This window comes from Cherax quadricarinatus, chromosome 43 (assembly GCF_038502225.1).
Source record: "Cherax quadricarinatus isolate ZL_2023a chromosome 43, ASM3850222v1, whole genome shotgun sequence".
NCBI classification, from domain to species: Eukaryota; Metazoa; Arthropoda; class Malacostraca; order Decapoda; family Parastacidae; genus Cherax; species Cherax quadricarinatus.
Window position 1 is genome coordinate 12,131,846 of NC_091334.1, and position 14,894 is coordinate 12,146,739.

Here is a 14,894-nt window from a genome sequence, read left to right on the forward strand (position 1 = left end):
TGTGAGCCAAAATCCGAGTTACGAGTGAGCTTCAGGTACTTGCAGGAGATACCGAGGAAATATCAAAAGCCTCGATAATAACCAGTGTGTAACATTCCTGCCAGAATGTTCTATAACATATGCCCTAAATAAAGAGAAACAATTCTGGAGCATGTGTAATACATGGTCAGCTGGTTGGGTGGCCAGCTGGCTGGCTGATTTGCTTTGGCTGTCTCTATCTCCTTCTGTCTGTCTCTATCTCTGTCTGTCTGTGTCTATCTCTGTCTCTGTCTCACAGGTACACATAAATACAGTCATACATAGTGTAAATTATGTAGGATAACTAAAAAATCCAGACAAGTGCTATACAGTGGACCCCCGCATAACGATGGCATCACATAGCGATTTTTCCGCATACCGATTACTTTTATCGCAAAATTTTTGCCGCGCATACCGATTAAAAACCCGCTTACCGATTTTCGTCCGAGACGCGTCCAATGTGCCCTCAGCCAGCCTCACATGTGCCGGCCGTCCCATTGTTTACCAGCCAGCCTCCGCGGTAACATCCAAGCATACACTCGGAATATTTCGTATTATTACAGTGTTTTCGGTGCTGTTTCTGGAAAATAAGTGACCATGGGCCCCAAGAAAGCTTCTAGTGCCAACCCTGTGGTAAAAAGGGTGAGAATTAGTATGGAAATTAAGAAAGATTTTGAAGGGTTTGGGGCTAACCCTGAGAAGCCTATGCCAGTTGTGGAATCCATTGTGCCTACTTCAAAGATTAAGGAAATGTGTGCACAGTGGGTTGAACTGCAAACCTTTATAGATGAAAATCACCCTGACACAGCTGTTGCAAGCCGTGCTGGTGACTATTTCAATGACAATGTTGTGGCCCATTTTAGACAAATCGTAAAGGAACGGGAGGTACAGAGCTCTATGGACAGATTTGTTGTGCGACAGAGGTCCAGTGACTCTCAAGCTGGTCCTAGTGGCATTAAAAGAAGAAGGGAAGTAACCCCGGAAAAGGACTTGCTACCTCAAGTCGTAATGGAAGGGGATTCCCCTTCTAAACAGTAAGAAGATAATGCTCTCCCCTCCTCCCATCCCATCAATCATCACCAGATCTTCAATAAAAGTAAGTGTCATGTAATTGTGCATGCCTTTTTCAGTTTGTGTGTATTAAAATTAACATTTCATGTGGTAAAAAAAAATTTTTTTCATACTTTTGGGCGTCTTGCACGGATTAATTTTATTTCCATTATTTCTTATGGGGAAAATTCATTCGCATAACGATTATTTCGCATAACGATGAGCCCTCTTGCACGGATTAAAATCGTTAACCGGGGGTCCACTGTACTATGCTTGTAGATACAAGGCATAATGAGCATGACTGGCAAGTAATACGTACACATTTTCACTTGTTCAGGAATCAGACGTGACAACTCTGCATCGTGTATAATACCTGTTGGTTCATGAGCCACTTTCTCTCTCGGACAGAGACGAGTAGAGACAGGAAGACAGAAACACAGGCAGACAGAAAGTCAGATAAGCAGAGAGAGATAAACTTAGAGCTAGACAGAAACAGAAAGAAACACAGAAACAGACATGTTTATGTGTAAGAGTGAAAAATAAAGTCAACGCAGTGCACGATCATCAAGTGTCACTACACTGCTGCACTGTCAGCAGTGGAGTGACACTCGTCTTACACCATGCTTCAAGGAGTTTCATATATACTCCAGCATTTCTACAACATTGCTGGGACCTGGCAAAAAAGCAAAAATCTTTTCTTATTAATAAATACATTTTTCTTATTTAAAAACCCATAACGAAAAATTGTTTTTTTTTTGGGGGGGGGCTGGAATGGATTAATGGCATTTCACTTAATTTCAATGAGGAAAATTGATTTGACATACGAGCAAATTGAGTTACAAACTTGGTCATGGAACGAATTAAACTTGTAAGTCAAGGTACCACTGTATAATCAAAGGTTATGTAATAAATCTATTGCTGTCAAAGAGGGAGTCTGCACCAAAGGTGGGGCCGTCAGCTAAGAGGGAAGATAAAGTGTGTTAAAGCGGTAAGATAAGATAAGATTTCGTTCGGATTTTTAACCCCGGAGGGTTAGCCACCCAGGATAACCCAAGAAAGTCAGTGCATCATCGAGGACTGTCTAACTTATTTCCATTGGGGTCCTTAATCTTGTCCCCCAGGATGCGACCCACACCAGTCGACTAACACCCAGGTACCTATTTGCTGCTAGGTGAACATTATTATTATTATTATAATCAAGGGGGAAGCGCTAAACCCGGAGGATTATACAGCGCCTGGGGGGGGATGTGGAAGGCATTCAGGCTTAATTCGGGTAACTGGAGCACAGATCCAATTCCCTAAATCAAGAGCCCCTCACCAACATCAAGGAACCTTCCTTGAGGGGCTAGGTGAACAGGACAACAGGTGTAAGGAAACGTGTCGAAATGTTTCCACCCGCCGGGAATCGAACCCAGGCCCTCCGTGTGTGAAGCGGGAGCTTTAGCCACCAGGCCACCGGGTAGAATGTGGCCACAAGGCATACCTACTTCAGCCATCACCTCCTGGAACTGACAGGTAGCCTCCAGAGATACGCCCATCACCCAAAGGACACCCTAAGACATCCCCTGGGACTCCGGAGGGGGACCAGGGCATCCCTAGATGAACCAGATTCCATGGAAAACACCACCACCAAAGACCTCAACGGAATGGGATGGACAGCGACACCCTTTCCCCAGCCTAGGAGCTAGATTTTTGGAGGGAATGACCCCTAAAGGCCAAAAGCAGTTAAGGAAGGAGAGGGGAGGGATGGGTAGGATGGGAGGAATGGGGGTACAGTAGACCATCGTTTAACGTGGTAGTTACGTTACGTTTTAGTTAAAACTGTATTAGACAAACTGAAGAACTTATGGGAAAGATAGGGTTACATTTCTGGGAGCCCCCAAAAAGCCAAACAAGTTTTTTTTTTAGACCAACAGATCTTACAAAAATAAAAGTGAATGTGTAATTGTAGTTCATTGTCGTGATGTATTATGTTGTTTTTACTTCTTAAGATTACAAATGCAACAGAAATAATAGTATTTCTTACCTTAAATTGTGGGTGCTGTTGTTTGTGGATGATTACGAAGAGTGGAGAGTTATGCTGTGGCCCTACTGGGCTGAGGTGGATGGTAGAGGTTCTGGTACTGAAGTTGATGGTTGTACTGGAGTGTGCATAAATTCTGTAATGGATTTCTGTTCTATTTTATGCTGCAGTACATTATACAACTGACAGTAAGGCATCAGCCGCTCTAGACACTGTTTCAGGGTGTTCTTCAGTGAAAAAGTCTAACTTTAAGTCAGTCAGTAAATCAGTCAGTCATCACACAAACTCATATTTACCTCATTCTTTTTATGTGCACAAAGTGACACTTCATTATGGCCACAGGGTCTCTCTTGTTTAATATATCTATTTTCTTCGTTAATTTTAAGTCTTAAACGCTTATACCTTTTCTTGCCTCTTTCAGCAACACTTGTATGCCTACTGGGTGCCATGATTGCTTGGCAGATTTAAGATATGGAAATTAAAAATCTAAATTAGCAGAGGATGGTACGTGCTACATGCGTATGAACTGAAGACTGGGACAAGGGTGGTGGGGGTGGCAGAGGGTGGCGGGAGATGGCGGTAGGTCTCCCCTGTTGACTCGGTCTAATCCACACACAAGCAGAGGGTATCCCGCAGGAGATGTGCGCTCGGAATTTTTTCCCCTTCCCCAAACTGAACCGTGTTAAGTTAATTTTATGAAGTGTTATGCAAAAATATGCCACAATTCTTCAATAGTGCTATATCCAAAACATGCCAAACAAAACCGTGTTAAATGACGGTTTACTGTATTTAGGTTCAGTTGGAGGAAGATGACCGAAAGGTTCAATTTCTCAGACCAAAAGCCTCTGCCACATTAAAGGACTACCCCTTGAAGAGATGAGGAAGTACAGGTTGGAGAATTTGGTGTCTTTAGAGTGTGGTATTGTCAGTTTGCAGCCTGTAGGATTAGCGAGAGATCTTGGTGTATACCTGGATTCTTCATTATTGTTTGTTGGACACATCAAATTGTTAAATCTTGTATTTTTATATTCATAATTTCTATGTAGTCAGAAAATATCTTGATAATCAGAGTATCTTGGTCATTATATACACGTTTGTTTCCTCTCAAGTTGATTTTTACAACAGTTTGGGGGTTTGTCAAAGTACTTACTTCAGTCTGGACTGATTATTATTATAATAAAAAAGAAGTGCTAAGCCACAAGGGCTATACAGCGCTGTAGGGTAGGGAAGGAAGCGAGGGTATTGGATGGCAGAAGGGAGGAGGGATGATCAGTAGGTTACAGAAAACAGCGGGGCAGGGGATAGTACGGGGGTAGAGGGTAGCAAGAGATTGAAGTAGAAAGGGCTGAAGGTATCAGAATTTGTGAAGTAAGTCAGTTGTTGTCAAAAAGTCAATGAGAGAGTCCGGATGAAAGGTGGGTCCATCAGCGAGAAGGGAAGGTAAAGAGAGAGCAGCGGAGCGAAGACGACGATGGAGGTAAATTCTGCGTGCTCGTTGATAAAGTGGGCAGTCCAACAGAATGTGGCTGACTGATAATGGAGCTTGGCAATTCTCACAGAGAGGAGCAGGGCGCCTCTCCATGAGATATCCAAGAGTAAGACGAGTATGGCCAATGCGAAGACAGGAGAGAGTAGTCTCCCAACCTCGACACTGGTGATAAGAAGACGGCCAGTAACCTATACTTGGTTTAATAGATTGAAGTTTGTTGCCGAGCATAGTAGACCAACGGTGTTGCCAAAGGGTGTGAAGGTGGGAAGATATTGCAGCAAAATAGTCCGTAAATGGAATACCTCTCTATGAAACTGGTAGGTCATGTACTGCTGACCGCGCAGCAGTGTCTGCCTGTTCATTGCCCTGTACGTCAACATGACCAGGGACCCAACAAAAAACAATATCTTTATGCTTGGTAAAGATGCGGCGTAGCCAAAGTTGGATACGGAGGACTAAGGGGTGAGGTGTATCAAATTTCTGTATAGCCTGTAAAGCACTAAGGGAGTCTGAGACAACCACAAATGATGACACAGGCATAGATGCAATACGGATAAGTGCTGCAAGGATGGCATACAATTCAGCAGTAAAAATACTAGCCGAAGATAGTAAATGCCCTCGTACGACGCTGTCCGGAAACACTGCTGCGAATCCTACGCCGTCAGAAGACTTAGAGCCATCTGTGTACACAGCAATGGCATGAGAATGAGAGTGAAAGTGGTCAAGAAAAAGAGAGCGGGAAGTGACCGTAGACAGTTGGGCTTTCGAGCAAGGGAGAGAGAAAGAACAGACTCGAACAGCTGGAACTTCCCAGGGGGGTAGGGAAAAGTGAGATGCTACATGAAAATAGAAAGGTGGTAATTGAAGAGAAGACAAGAGCGAATGAAGGTGAAGAGAGAAGGGACGGAGTAAACAGGGGCAGCGAACAAATAAAGAATGTCTACTAATATCAGTGACCATTCTATAAATGGAAGGATTGCGGAGATCATGAGAGCGTACATAGTAGCGAAGGCAATGGGCATCACGGCGATCGGATAAGGATGGAACATTCGCTTCTGCATAGAGGCTCTCGACAGGGGAAGAGCGAAAAGCACCAAGGCATAAACGTAATCCTTGGTGATGAATGGGGTTAAGGCTAGAGAGAGTAGCAGGAGATGCTGCTGAATAGATCTGGTCACCATAATCAAGTTTCGATAAAATAAGGGTGGAATGTAGGCGAAGGAGGGTTCGACGATCAGCTCCCCATGAAAGATGAGCAAGGGTTTTAAGAAGGTTCAGCCGGCTGTGACAAGTTGCCTTCAGAGAGGTAATGTGAGGTTTCCAGGATAACCTACGATCAAAGAGGAGGCCCAGAAACTTGACTGTATCACGTTCAGGGATACGGGAGCCATAGAGGTACAAAGGATGATCGGAGATGACAGAGCGTCTAGTGAAAGTAATTTGGTGGGTTTTAGTGCTGGAAAATTTAAACCCACGTGTGGTGGCCCAATTGGAAACACGGTCGACTGCATGCTGGAGAGAAACTGTAATGAGGTAACAGTCAGCGCCTGCACAGGCAATAGCGAAGTCATTAACATAGAGTGATGACCAAATATTTGATGGAAGACTAGAGGCCAAATCATTAATAGCAAGGAGAAAAAGTGTTGTGCTCAGAACACATCCCTGGGGGACACCTTCAGCTTGGATAAAGTCCGGGGAGAGCACATTATTAACCCGAGCACGGAAATGCCTGTCAGTTAAAAAGTTCTTAAGGAAGGATGGTAGATTGCCTCGAAGGCCTAAGGAGTGGGCTTGGGCTAAAATATTATACCTCCAAGCTGTGTCATATGCCTTCTCAAGGTCAAAAAATACGGCAATAACTGAGTGGTTATTCGCAAAGGCATTATGAACATACGTATCCAAGCGTAGTAAGGGGTCTATGGTAGAACGTCCCTTACGAAAGCCATATTGACGTGTGGAGAGACTGTTGTGTCTCTCTAAATACCACACTAAACGTCTATTTACTAGGCGTTCCATCACTTTGCAAACTGCACTGGTAAGAGCAATGGGATGATAGTGGGAGGTTTCATGTCCCGTAGTGCCTGGTTTGCGGAAAGGGAGAACAATGGCAGATTTCCACAGCTGTGGAAGAACTCCTTGTGACCAAATACGATTGTAAAGGCGTAATAGGACTGCAAGGGCTGACTGATGTAAATGTTGTAGCACACGAATATGAATGTCGTCGGGCCCATCTGCCGATGATCGGCAAGCTGAGAGTGTTGCCTCCAGTTCTTGAAGTGTAAAAGGCACATTATACTGTTCTTCTCTGAGAGAAGAAAAGTCCAAGGGTGCTAACTCTCTGGCAGACTTTGAGGAAAGAAATGAGGGGCATAGATGGAGTCCCTGAGAAATACGGACCAGATGATTGCCAATTTCATTGGCAACATCTAGTGGGTTTGCTATATCAACACCGGCAACCCGCAGAACAGGAGCCGGGTCAGGAGAATATTTACCACTCAGTTTTCATACTTTTTTCCAGACTGCACTCATAGAGGAAGCAGAGGTGATGGTGGAGACATAATCTCACCAGCAAGTGCGTTTAGCGTCACGGATGACACGGCGAGCGATCGCACGCTTCTGCTTAAAATCAAGAAGTCTCTCTGTGGTTCTATTGTACCGGTACCTGCACCATGCAGCGCGTTTCAAACGTACTGCACGAGCACAAGCAGGAGACCACCAAGGCACGCATTTCTGAGAATGCCTGCCCGAAGTTTGGGGTATAGAATGAGAAGCTGCGGTTAAAACGGAGGATGAGAAGAGGTGTAAAAGCTCATCGATGGAGGACGAAGAAGGAACCTCTCTAAAAACAGTTAGGTGTGAGTAAAGGTTCCAATTTGCCTGATCAAATTGCCAGCGTGGGATGCGAAGAGGTGGTGAATATGAAGGGGAAGTAAGAATGATTGGAAAATGATCGCTGTCATGTAAGTCCGGGAGAACAGACCAAGTGTAGTCTAATGCGGAGGAGGAAGAGCAGACTGAGAGATCGATGCAAGAGAGAGTGTGAGTCCGAGGATCAAAATGGGTGTGAGTACCTGTATTTAAAACATGGAGGGGGTGGGTGGCAAGAAAAGCCTCTAACTGAATGCCACGGGAATCACAGTGAGACCCATCCCCCCAGAGGAAATGGTGGGCATTAAAATCACCAAGTAACAGAATCGGTGGCGGTAATGACGAAACAAGAAAGGCAATATCCGGAATAGATAATGCCCGAGAAGGAGAGAGATATAAAGAACAGAGCGTATACCACCTATGCAAGTGGATACGGGCTGCTGTGTAATGCAGCGAAGTACGAACAAATAGCTGATGGTACGGAATATCAGTGCGTATAAGAAGGGCACTTTCATTAAAGGTCCCATCAGGAAAAGGATCTGAAGAATACAATAAATTATAGCCTGAGATGGGAGAGATAACAGCAGAGTGTAATTTTGGTTCCTGTAAGCAAACACCAACAGGGGAAAACTGGGAGAGTAACATCTGAAGCTCACCCCGATTACCCCTGAGGCCGCTTATATTCCACTGTAAATAGGCCATGATTGGCAATGATAAAGATACCTGAAATCTGCAGGTAAGGGTTCCTACGGACTAGAGGGGTTAGAAAAGTCCACATGTGGAGGCAGTGGAAAACGTTCAAGCAGTGAAGGAACGGTGCGCTGTGAAGAAAGGAGTTGCGCAGATGGAGCAGAGGAGAGAGAAGGAGCGGAGGGTGGATCAGTGTCCATTGATGGTTTGGTCTCTGCAATATATTCAGAGATTGCTTCAAGTGTTTCGGAATTCAGAGACGTCGTATGGGAGACAATATTGGAAATGGTAGGGGGAGGATGAGTAAAGATTGGAACTGTATTGTACTCAACCAAGGTAGGGGGGGGGCAAAAGGGTGGAGGGAACTGGAGAAGCATGGAAGGGGACAGAAGAGGCAGAAACCTGGGAGGTGGCAGAAGAGGAAGAAACTTGGGAGGGAACAGGGGAGGAAGGTACAGTACGAGGAGGAGGGTGAACCTCTACACTTGTAACAGAGCCAGTGAGAGGGGGAGAACCAGGTACAGAGACAGGGAAGGTAAAATGAGGAGGTGGAAGATGGGTAGGAGGTGTTAACGGACCTCTTTTTGACTTTTTGAGAAGTATAGGGACGATTGGGAGGAGGTGTCATACGAGATCTCGTCGCCATTGAGGCTTGTGAGAGAGAACACAAAGAAACGAGATCAGACTGAGGCGTTGAAGTAGGGACGTCTGAGCCGAGGACAGCAAAAGAATTAGATACAGGAGTGACTATGGAAGAGGTAACCAGAGGTGGGTGCAGACGATGGGATACCAGAATTGGGGGGATGTTTTGAAACATGGGAATAAGAAACACGAGGTAGTCTCCCTTGGAGGCGGAGATGAGAAACTGCCATGGCATAAGGGAGACCTTCTGCCTCTTTGAGGTAATGGATTTCTTGCTCGTTTAAGTAGACTTGACAACGGCGAGAGTGTGAAGGGTGAGCCTCATGACAATTAAGGCAAGAGGGAGGTCGATTGCCTTAATTGTCGACGTATTAGAATGGTCATCGGCACCACAGACTGGGCATTCGGCGATAGATCTGCAATATTTTGCTGGATGGCCAAATCGCCAGCAATTTCTACACTGTTGCGGTGTAGGGATCACCTTTCGAACTTGTAACCGATGTCCTGCTACATAAATTGAGGATGGGAGTTCACGGCTGTCAAAAGTTAAACGAGCCACATTGCTAGGGTATCGTCTCCGCCCGCAGGCAGGAAGAACATAAGTGTCTACCTTGAGGATTGGGAGATCTTGGAGTTCCAGCTGTTCAAGAATGTCAGTGCCACATGTCTGGAAATTTTGTTGAACTATGGTATGGGGCAGAATGACGGTACCGCTAAAAGAATTGAGGGAATGATGTTTTTCAATAGTGACAGGAACAGTATCGATATGGGAAAGACGAGAAAGCTCATGAGCCTGGGTAGCATTCTGTACGGTGATGATGCACGTACCGCTCTTAAGAGCATGAAAAGAAATATCTTTACCAACATGGCGTAGGAGTGCCTTGCCAATACTGTGGTCAGAAAGATAGGCAGTAGAGGAAGTCGGTCGTAAAGTGAAGAATTTAGTCCATTGTGCAGTCTGAAACTGAGCGTGGAAAGGTAGTGAAGGACGTGTCGATCTTTTCTGAGAAGAACGAGAAGGTGGAGAAGTATCATCAGCAGGTAATTGTCGTTGGCGTTTAGGCGTGGGACCAGAGTTGGTCCGACGTGGAATGGGTCGGCGATTCGAAAATTGCCGCACCATAGAGGGAGAGGCCGGAAGCATAGTCAGAGGAGAGCGAAGGTCAGAGAAATCGAAGGAGTCAGTCGAGGCCTCAGTACCTGAAGCGGGTGAGGAAACAGCACCGGCAAGAGGTACAGAGGCATGAGGAGTGTCCGAAGAGTGGTCCAAAGACGAGGCGGGGTCAGAACGGGGTGCGGTATCAAGAAGGGGCCCGGGGGTAGCAGGTTCATGGACTAGGGCTGCCATGCTTAGGTTACTTCTTTCTTTTTGTTTTTAAGAAAAAAAAGAGAAAAGAAAATAAAAATAAAAAAAAGAATAAAAAAAGGGGGGACTGGGGAGGGATAGTTCCTAGGAGGAATGAAAGGGCCAGAAATCTCCCTCCGCGCCCAAGAGGACCTCAGCACCGCAAGTAGCGCAGATGCAGCATGGAACCCGTGCCATACCCTACCCATCATGCCAGTAAACCGGCAATCCGGGATAGCAACCTCACATCTGCCGAGCTACCTCGGTGGACAAAAGAGAGGGCGGCCGGAAATCCGCCACAAAGCATACCTCCTTCGGCCACCACCCCCGGAATCCGAAAGGTGGCTTCCAGAGATACACCCGTCGCCCGAGAGACACCCAAAGCCACCCTCCGGGATACCGGAGAGGGATCGGGACATCCCTTGGCAATCCAGATTCCACAGCAAACTACGCCACCGCCAAGAACCTCAATGGAATGGGATGGACCCCGGTACCCTTTCCCCTACCTAGGAACTAGCGTGCCTGTGGGAGAAAAAAAAACAAAAAAAAAAAACCCAAAGGCCAAAAAGGAAGGGCAAAAGGGAGGGGTGGGGAGGAGGAGGAGGAGGAGGAAAGGAAAAAGGGGAGGATGGGATAGGGAACGGGGGATTGGGGGGTAATTAGGTTCGGTCTGAGGAAGGAGACCAACAGGTCTAATTCCTCAGACCAAGAGCCTCTTCACCACGCCAAGGAGCCCCCCTTGAAGAGGAGTCTGGACTGAATTGTGCAGCTAGACTGGTAATTTTTACTCTTAACTGGGATTCCCAGTAGTCCCTATCTGTATGGGCTACATTGGTTCCCTATCAAGGCAAGAATTGAATTTCAATTGTTTAACATTTAAAGCTATTAAATTTAATGAGCCTAAATATCTTGCTGATATGCTTGCACCTTTTACACCAGGTTCAGGAATGTTAGTGAATTGCCATGAAACCCCTTTCAAACTGATTGAGCCTTGTGTTGTAATCATTTGTTGTTTCTCGATTGTTAGCAGGTTGCCAGTCTCTGACAAGTCAGAAATCTATTCATGTTTTCAAGTTTCAGTTAAAGGCACATCTCTTTTTCTAGAGCTTATGATCCTGATGATCATAGTGTCACTTTTAAATATAAACTTTAGTATTTCTTAATCATTGTTGTTGCATTAATGGCTTGGTGTGCAAGTGATTGTGAATTTCTTAAAGAATGGGTTCTCAAGATTAAAATCCCAAATTATTGTTATCTGTACTGATTGGAATTTTCTTTTCACATGGTAACTTACATTAGTTGTGAAATTTAATTATAAGTGTAAGTTACCACATGAAAGGAAAAACCCTATCAGTAATAAACTTAACTGTTCTCAATAATAATAATCAGATTAAGCAAGAAACCCAAAAGGGTCATACAATGTTTTGACTATTCTCAGTATTTTTTTTTTTTCAACAAACCGGCCATATCCCACCAAGGCAGGGTGGCCCAAAAAGATAAACGAAAGTTTCTCTCTTTAAATTTAGTAATTTATACAGAAGGGGTTACTAGGCCCTTGCTTCCAGCATTTTAGTCGCCTTACAACACACACAGCTTACGGAGGAAGAATTCTGTTCCACTTCCCCATGGAGATAAGAGGAAATAAACAAGAACAAGAACTAGGAAGAAAACCCAGAGGGGTGTGTGTATATATATGCTTGTACATGTATGTGTATTGTGACGTAAGTGTATGTAGAAATAGCAAGACGTACCTGAAATCTTGTATGTTTACGAGACAGAAAGAAAGGACACCAGCAATCCTACCATCATGTAAAACAATTATAGGCTTTAGTTTTACACTCGCTTGGCAGGACAGTAGTACCTCCCATTTTAAGTATATAATATATATTTTATATAAAACTTTGATATTCCTTAACCATTTTTTTTTTTTTTTTTTTTACAATAGGTACTCATGAAGAGCGGGGCCTGCTGAAGTGGAATGCTCATCTGCAAGACTCTGCTAAAGATGAGGAAGGGTCCCATATTCAACAGTCTAGGTGTTATGATATCCCTGTGGGCATGGATGCTCTCAGAAAGTGAGTCATATTTGGGAGAACCTTAGTGATAATCAATTTAAGCATTAAATTCACATGGGTAATACATTATTATTATTATAATAAAAAAGAAGCGCTAAGCCACAAGGACTAAACAGCGCTGCAGGGCAGGAAGGAAGCGAGGGCATCAGGTGGCAAAAGGGAGATGGATGAGTAATAGGTTACGGATAACAGCGGGGTAGTGGATGGTGAAAGGGTAAAGGGCAGCAAGAGACTGAACTAGAAAGGGCTGAGGGGAGTGCGAAAAGTATCATCAGAGTTTGTGGAGTAAATCAGTCGTTGTCAAGCATGGGTAATACAGCACTGTGTAAGGGTTAGTAAGAGTGTAAAATTGAAATCATAATTCATGCAGTAGATTAGTCTCCATTTAAAAATTAAAAGTCAGGGCTCATGGCCTGGTGGTTAAAGCTCTCGCTTTACATGGCGAGTGTCCGGGTTAGATTCCAGGCAAGGGTAGAAACATTGGGCGTGTTTCTTTGTACTGGTTGTCTATGTTCCCCATCAGTGAAATGGGTACCTTGTAGTTAGTCGACTGGTGGGGATCGCATTCTGGGACAAAACTGACCTAATTTCCCCAAAATGCTCTGCATAACAAGTGGCTTTCTGTATAGTATTATATCATTGATGTCAGCTAGGCCTGTATACCTTGTACATGTACTTGTAGAAAATTATGTTTCAGAGGTGGGATCTTTAGGGAGGAGGTCAGCTTGCCAAAGATTACAGCACACAAGTTCTTTTGTAATACAGTACAGTAAAATGCACTAATTTGTTGGTGAGAAATATCTGACATTCACAGTTTTAGGCTTTACATAAAAGCAAAGATTTCTACTGAATTGTATTTGATCACATCATATCCTAGGAAAAATATGCAGGGATGTTCATATTATAACTGCAAATTTCCCATTTTCTGAGCAGCTAGGGCTGATATTTCTACAAAGTCTAAGCATACTGTCCACCACTCATCCTTTATAAGGTGCTCTCCCTTCAAGGAAAGTGTCCCTTGTTGTAGTGAAAGGCTCTTCATCTGAGGAATTGGACTTTCTCTCTCTCCTCAGATTGAATCTAAATACTCCCTCCATATAGCCACATTATTTGGGAATATTTCCCATACAAGATTAGCTTTTCACATTCCTGGAAAAACTGTAGCCAAATATTAAGAGTTGGTTACTGCCTTCTACTGTCTGTCTGTGTTGACCAGTTCCATTGCTTTTATTAGTAAAGCCATGGTGAACATTGGTTTTTGAACTTATTCCTGAGGTATCTTGGCAATTTTTTGCCACTTTCATCGCTCTTGCTACAACCTATTTGTCTCCTACAGACATCCATACCTCTATCTTCTATCAGTTTAAAGTCCTAGACAACACAGCAATGACCCCCTTGACAGATGGCTAATACATACTGCCACCCCTGCCCCAGAGAGATGTATACTCCATCTCGTGTATACATATTATATTTGCCAAAGAGATTTTCCCAGTGTCAATGAATGGGATTGAAAGTGCCATACAGTATCTGTCTACCAAAGCATTCACAGTTTTTTTTTTTTTTTTTTTTTTTTTTTACAGCAACCTCTAAACTGTTGTGTGTGAAAATCCCTGATCACCATTATTATTATTATAAAAAGTGCTAAACCTACAAGGGTCATACAGTGTCGTAAATCAGCAGTCAGATACTTGAACCACCCCCTTCTGGCACCAACAATCATTGCACAGTCAATCACTTAGATCATATTTCTTCCCCGTTTTGATGTACAGTCTAAACAACTTAACCTCTTAACCAAGTCTGCATGCTTTCAGGCACTGGAGTGCTGCCATGTGACTGGCTGATTAGATATTTGTATTAATGAGGTGTACAGGTGTACATTCATGAAATGAATGGTGGGAAATTGGGTGCAAGTGCCAGTAAATATTGAGAAATAGAAATAAAGATTATTGCAGGCTTAAAAATTATATGCTATTTCTCAAGATTAAACCGAGTACTTATTTGTGGTTTCAAGCACTTTCTTGTTCTCAGTACTTCTACCAATGTATTATACAAATTTGTCATTTTCTATTACATTTTACTTTTTTTTCACATTACTCTTTCATGTTTAGTGTCTTTAGCTGCATTAGTTAATCATGTTACATTGCACTATCTCATCTTTTCCAATAATTTATTTCTTAAGTTTTGTTATACATCAACTCTATTTAGCATCCCTTTTTAATATCTAACTCATTCTGATTAATTTTTCAGATGGTCATGGTCTAAGCAGATTCCCATTTGTCCTACCTTCACCGGCTTTGGAAGATAGGATAACATACTATACCAAAGAATCTGATGTAATAAAACACCAGAAAACTCATGTGATATATCTTGCATCGGTATGTCCCATAACTCGGTAGCGCACTCAGCTCGCACATTGAGGTCCGTGGTTCGATCCCCGGTATGGATGGAAACATTGGCAGTGTGTTTTCTTAAGACGCCTACTGTCCCTGTTCACTTAGTAAATAGATACCTGGGTGTTAGCTGACTAGTGTGGGTTGCATCCTGATTTGCCTGAAATACTTTGCATAACAAGGGGATTTCTATCTAGTATGTCACTGATGTAAGTTAGGGCTGTATAAGTTGTATTATGTACTTGTAGAAAGAAAGATTATTTATTTTCACTGAATGATGATATTCAATGATGTACTGTACTCT

At 43.6% G+C, this 14,894-nt stretch overlaps 1 protein-coding gene across 1 annotated transcript in view; it reads left to right on the plus strand.

Annotated features, from left to right (window-relative positions):
* The window catches only part of LOC128694266 (solute carrier family 23 member 1), a 123,162-nt gene extending 108,489 nt beyond the window's left edge, over nt 1-14,673 (plus strand). Inside the window, exons 13-14 of the mRNA XM_053784305.2 lie at nt 12,071-12,200; nt 14,448-14,673. Coding sequence (XP_053640280.1) covers nt 12,071-12,200; nt 14,448-14,505 — 188 coding nt within the window. The 3' untranslated portion in view covers nt 14,506-14,673. The remainder of the gene's footprint in view (nt 1-12,070; nt 12,201-14,447) is intronic.
* The last annotated feature ends 221 nt before the right edge of the window (nt 14,674-14,894 follow it).